Below are 6,000 nucleotides of genomic sequence, written 5' to 3'. Positions count from 1 at the left end.
CTTGGCACCTGTCTACACTGCCAAAAGTGCCAATACCTGGTTTAATGATCATGGGATCACTGTGCTTGTTTGGCCAGCAAACTCGTCTGACCTAAACCCCATAGAGAATCTCTGGGGTATTGTCCAGAGGAAGATAAGAGACACCAGGCCCAACAATGCATATGAGCTGAAGGCTGCTATCAAAGCAACCTGAGCTTCCATAACGCCTCAGAAGTGCCAGAGGCTGATAGTCTCCATGCCACGCAGAACATACATGCCAACAGTCCCAATTTTCCCGGGACATTCATGGGATTTAGACCCTTGTCCTGTTTTTGCGTTCAAAAGTCTCTGATCTGTCCGTCACAATGTCGCAGTACCAATAAAAACCACAGATTACCACCATTACTAGTAAAAAAAAATAATAATAAAAATGCCATAAATCTTTCCCATAGTTTGCAGACGCTATAACTTTTGCACAAACCAATCAATATACACTTATTGCTATTTTTTTAACCAAAAATATGTAGAAGAATATATATTGGCCTAAACTGATGAAGATTTTTTTTTAATTTGGGGGATATTTATTATATCAAAAAGTAAAAAAGTTTTTTTCTTTCGCTCTTTTTTTGTTTATAGCGCAAAAAATAAAAACCTCAGAGGTGATAAAATACCACCAAAAGAAAGCTCTATTTGTGGGGGAAAAAAAGGACGCAAATTTTGTTTGGGTACAGCGTCAAACGACCGCACAATTGTCAGTTAAAACAACACAGGGCCAAATTGTAAAAAGTGCTCTGGTCAGGAAGGGGGTAAAACCTTCCGGGGCTGATGCGGTTAAAAGTGGGGTATGCCTGTATATAGCAAAAAATAAAAAAAACAGTGCTGATCAAATACCACCAAAAGAAAGCTCTACCTGTGAGAAGAAAATTATATAAATTTAATTTGGGTACAGTGTTTGCATAACTGCGCAATTGCCATTTAAAGTAGCGCGGTGCTGAATAGCAAAATATAGCCTGGTCACGAAGGCGGTAAAACCTTCTGAAGGTCAAGTGGTTAAGAAATTCACAGGTTTTTTTATTAATGTAGGTTCATTTATTCCATTTCTGCAAAAGCATAGCTTCCAACTGTCCCTGATCTCGAGGGACTGTCCCTGATTTGGAGCAATGTCCCTCTGTCCCTCTTTCCTTCTCATTTGTCCCTCATTTTGGTCTGATCTATATAGATGTATATAAAATGCATTTTTTATCAAAAAGTGTTTTCCAGCACTAAACCTTTCATCTGATTTCTAAATTGCTGCATTTGTAAATTCCAAAAGCCAATATAAAGGAATAGTATTGGTAAAAAAAAGCACTTGTGGGTTTAACCAATCTTGTTTTTTCTACAATTCTCCTTTAAGGGGGCGTGGCAGGGGGTGTGTCCTATGCCTGCATACTTTTGCTGATAGGTGTCTCTCATTCCCATCTTAAAAAGTGGGGAGGTATGTAAAAGGTGGACTATGGCTTTAGGAAATAAAGCCTGACCTGAGCATATGACTATATAATATCAGCATATCATACAAGGCTTGTATGCTCCGTCTAAGTTCGTAAACAGTAATCCACCATGGAGAAGTAGCAGTCCTCATGGAAACTACTCCACAATACTGACTAGAAGGAGTCTCCTATATCAGATAGCGGCGCGCCCTCTGGTGCCCCGTCCCCGTGCTGCACAGCGATAGTTCATGTCCTCGCAACTTCCGGTCACAGGGGAAGCCTACTTGCTGGGAGCAAGTGAACCCTGACACCTCGTTTCCTACCAGGAAGTTCGCAGAAGCACCGTTGTAGTTCACTATCGGTATTCGGCCACTGGCATTCACGAAGTATAAGACCACATTTCCCAGAAGCCCTGTCGGTATTTCACGCATGCGCAGTGTGGAAGTCGGCTCTGTCAGTGAGAGAAAACTGCCTGCAAAGGTTTCCTGAGCCGTGTGTGAAAGAGAAGTCGAGTTTCTCCTGATTGTGGCGTCGGTTAGAGTCGTAAGCCATGTCTCGGCAAGCTAACAGAGGAACGGAGAGCAAGAAGATGGTGAGGGGGCTGGGTATGCTGTTCTTATACTGACTGGGCCCATATATGGAGCTCCTAGCACTGCCTGTTCATATACCGACTGGGCCCATACATGGAGCTCCTAGCACTGCCTGGGCCCATACATGGAGCTCCTAGCACTGCCTGGGCCCATACATGGAGCTCCTAGCACTGCCTGGGCCCATACATGGAGCTCCTAGCACTGCCTGGGCCCATACATGGAGCTCCTAGCACTGCCTGGGCCCATACATGGAGCTCCTAGCACTGCCTGGGCCCATACATGGAGCTCCTAGCACTGCCTGGGCCCATACATGGAGCTCCTAGCACTGCCTGGGCCCATACATGGAGCTCCTAGCACTGCCTGTTCTTATACCGACTGGGCCCATACATGGAGCTCCTAGCACTGCCTGTTCTTATACCGACTGGGCCCATACATGGAGCTCCTAGCACTGCCTGTTCTTATACCGACTGGGCCCATACATGGAGCTCCTAGCACTGCCTGTTCTTATACCGACTGGGCCCATACATGGAGCTCCTAGCACTGCCTGTTCTTATACCGACTGGGCCCATACATGGAGCTCCTAGCACTGCCTGGGCCCATACATGGAGCTCCTAGCACTGCCTGGGCCCATACATGGAGCTCCTAGCACTGCCTGGGCCCATACATGGAGCTCCTAGCACTGCCTGGGCCCATACATGGAGCTCCTAGCACTGCCTGGGCCCATACATGGAGCTCCTAGCACTGCCTGTTCTTATACCGACTGGGCCCATACATGGAGCTCCTAGCACTGCCTGGGCCCATACATGGAGCTCCTAGCACTGCCTGTTCTTATACTGCCTGGGCCCATACATGGAGCTCCTAGCACTGCCTGTTCTTATACTGACTGGGCCCATACATGGAGCTCCTAGCACTGCCTGTTCTTATACCGACTGGGCCCATACATGGAGCTCCTAGCACTGCCTGTTCTTATACCGACTGGGCCCATACATGGAGCTCCTAGCACTGCCTGTTCTTATACCGACTGGGCCCATACATGGAGCTCCTAGCACTGCCTGGGCCCATACATGGAGCTCCTAGCACTGCCTGGGCCCATACATGGAGCTCCTAGCACTGCCTGTTCTTATACCGACTGGGCCCATACATGGAGCTCCTAGCACTGCCTGGGCCCATACATGGAGCTCCTAGCACTGCCTGGGCCCATACATGGAGCTCCTAGCACTGCCTGGGCCCATACATGGAGCTCCTAGCACTGCCTGGGCCCATACATGGAGCTCCTAGCACTGCCTGGGCCCATACATGGAGCTCCTAGCACTGCCTGGGCCCATACATGGAGCTCCTAGCACTGCCTGTTCTTATACCGACTGGGCCCATACATGGAGCTCCTAGCACTGCCTGGGCCCATACATGGAGCTCCTAGCACTGCCTGTTCTTATACTGCCTGGGCCCATACATGGAGCTCCTAGCACTGCCTGTTCTTATACTGACTGGGCCCATACATGGAGCTCCTAGCACTGCCTGTTCTTATACCGACTGGGCCCATACATGGAGCTCCTAGCACTGCCTGTTCTTATACCGACTGGGCCCATACATGGAGCTCCTAGCACTGCCTGTTCTTATACCGACTGGGCCCATACATGGAGCTCCTAGCACTGCCTGGGCCCATACATGGAGCTCCTAGCACTGCCTGGGCCCATACATGGAGCTCCTAGCACTGCCTGTTCTTATACCGACTGGGCCCATACATGGAGCTCCTAGCACTGCCTGGGCCCATACATGGAGCTCCTAGCACTGCCTGGGCCCATACATGGAGCTCCTAGCACTGCCTGGGCCCATACATGGAGCTCCTAGCACTGCCTGGGCCCATACATGGAGCTCCTAGCACTGCCTATTCTTATACTGACTGGGCCCAAACATAGGACTCATAGTACAGCACAATCTGCTCCTGGGGCTCATAGCACACTGGCTATTCAGGAATAGGACTCCTCCTCACTATCTTTCGGTTGTCTTTGGGGTATTGTCAGTAGATGTGGTACATCTGTTCTTTCCTTTTAATTATAAGAATGTATGTGTGTGTATATGTAGATAGATACAGACAGACGTTAGGGGTCCATGATAAATTAAGGGGTCCCCACTCAGGCTGACAAGGTCTGATGAGTTGGTTGGATGCCGCTGACTAGTGAGGGTGCAGGCTGAGGAAAGGTCCGTCCAGAGCTAAAGCAAACTGCAGAAATAGGAAGAGATAGCCTGGCCGCCAGACACCTCACCTGACCTGAGTGGATAGCAGGTAAAAGCAGCATTGGCTTGATTCATCCAGACCACAACTCCAGCATGTTTTGCCCCTCCCCCGGGGCTTAATCATGGAAAACTATCCATGCGGTGGCCAGGCTATCTCTTACTATTTCCGCAGAAACACTAGGGGGATGGACATTTAAAAGTGACATAGGGCTGGGTGGGGCCCAAGTCATCTGGGCATCAGATGTATGACTGGCTTTGTAACAACATATACAGATCGGCATTAAGGGCTAGTTTACATTCTCAAGAGTGATCTGCGGTGGATCACTTTTCAGAAGATGCGTGACAGGAGCTATGGAGGGGTTTTGTCACCCACACCACCGTGCCACAACCTCATGTATTGGAACCCCTTTGCATTTAAAGTCTTGTTTTTTTTTTTTGTTTAAAAATAGCAAACATGTTATACTTGCCTGCTCTGTGCAGTGGTTTTGCACAGGGCAGCCCAGATCCTCCACTTCTCTGGTCCCTCACTGGTGCTCCCTCCTGCCGAGTGCCCCTATTGCAAGCAGCTTGTTATGGGGACATCGGAGCCAAGCCAATGCTCTTTGTGTCTATTCAGACATGGAGCCGTCCCCTCTCCCCTCATTGGCTCCCGCTGCTGTCAAAGTCAATGAGCCAATGGAGACACCTGCTGTGTCTCAGCTAATCAGGATGGAGAGTCCCAGGCAGCCGAGGCTCTCGTGCAACATCGCTGGATCAAGCTGGGGCTCAGGTAAGTATTTGAGGGGGGCTGCTGCACATAGAATGCATTAAGATAACAAAAACCTTGTGCCTTTTAGAACCACTTTAAATGGGTTATATTTGCGGGGGTAATATCTGCTGAACACTACGGGTTTTAAAGTGGCTCTCCATTCAAAAGGTGAAGCTCTGCCCCCCACCCCCCCACTGCCACAATTGGCTCATTTGGGGAGGGGGGGAGCTGGTACTTTGTTTTGACAGGAACTCGCTCCCACTTCCAGCTCAGTGTAGACCCCCCACCCGCTTTCCCCCTCTTTCCCCCATAGCTGGCCCATTCACAACGCAGCAGGAAACTGGTGAGGACACTGCTGGATTCCTGGACAGGTATGTGCCCTAATAATAAAAGTCAGCAGCTAAAGTATTTGTAGCTGCTGACTTTTACGTTTTTTTTTTTTTTGTTTTTGTTTTTTTTTTTTTTTTGAGGGGGGAGCTTGTAGCTTTTCTTTAGAGTGGTTCTACAGCCAAAAGGTTATTTACCTTAATGCATTAAACTGGTTGTGTACTTGTCTCACTAAGTGTCATTTCTCTCTATCAGCATGAGTCTCTTCTTACAAGTTTTCCCGACACTAATGCTGGCCATACCCTATACGAAAAATCGGCCGAAATTCAGTCATTTAGCCAGTTCGTTCGTTTTTCGGCCAGTTAATGGGCACAAAATTGATAACTGTTGGGATCTTTTTGAGCCGAAAAAACGAATGACAAGTCTGGAATATTTCTGCTGAACGAATGATAAATTGAAAGGTTAATGTGTTTTCCCGTGCGAACCGTTTGAACTATGTAAATGTAAAAAAACGAACAAAAAATTGATTCATTTATGTTCAGTCATTACATGATGGCACAATCATTTTGCTCTCATGGCCGAATCTGTTTTTTTTTTAAAAATGGGTTTGGCCGATTTTTCTTATTGTGTATGGCCAGCATAAGAGAAAAATGGT

The 6,000-nt window shown here is 48.1% G+C and overlaps 1 protein-coding gene across 1 annotated transcript in view; it reads left to right on the top strand.

Moving 5' to 3' along the window:
* The first annotated feature begins 1,758 nt into the window (after nt 1–1,758).
* TRAPPC3 (trafficking protein particle complex subunit 3) overlaps nt 1,759–6,000 on the top strand; it is a 48,504-nt gene continuing 44,262 nt past the window's right edge. The window contains exon 1 of the mRNA XM_073615605.1: nt 1,759–2,037. Coding sequence (XP_073471706.1) covers nt 1,996–2,037 — 42 coding nt within the window. The 5' untranslated portion in view covers nt 1,759–1,995. The remainder of the gene's footprint in view (nt 2,038–6,000) is intronic.

The sequence above is a fragment of the Aquarana catesbeiana genome, linkage group LG02 (assembly GCF_042186555.1).
Source record: "Aquarana catesbeiana isolate 2022-GZ linkage group LG02, ASM4218655v1, whole genome shotgun sequence".
Lineage (NCBI taxonomy): Eukaryota > Metazoa > Chordata > Amphibia > Anura > Ranidae > Aquarana > Aquarana catesbeiana.
The sequence above is the reverse complement of the archived record's forward strand: the minus strand, read 5'-3'. Positions and strand labels throughout refer to the sequence as shown.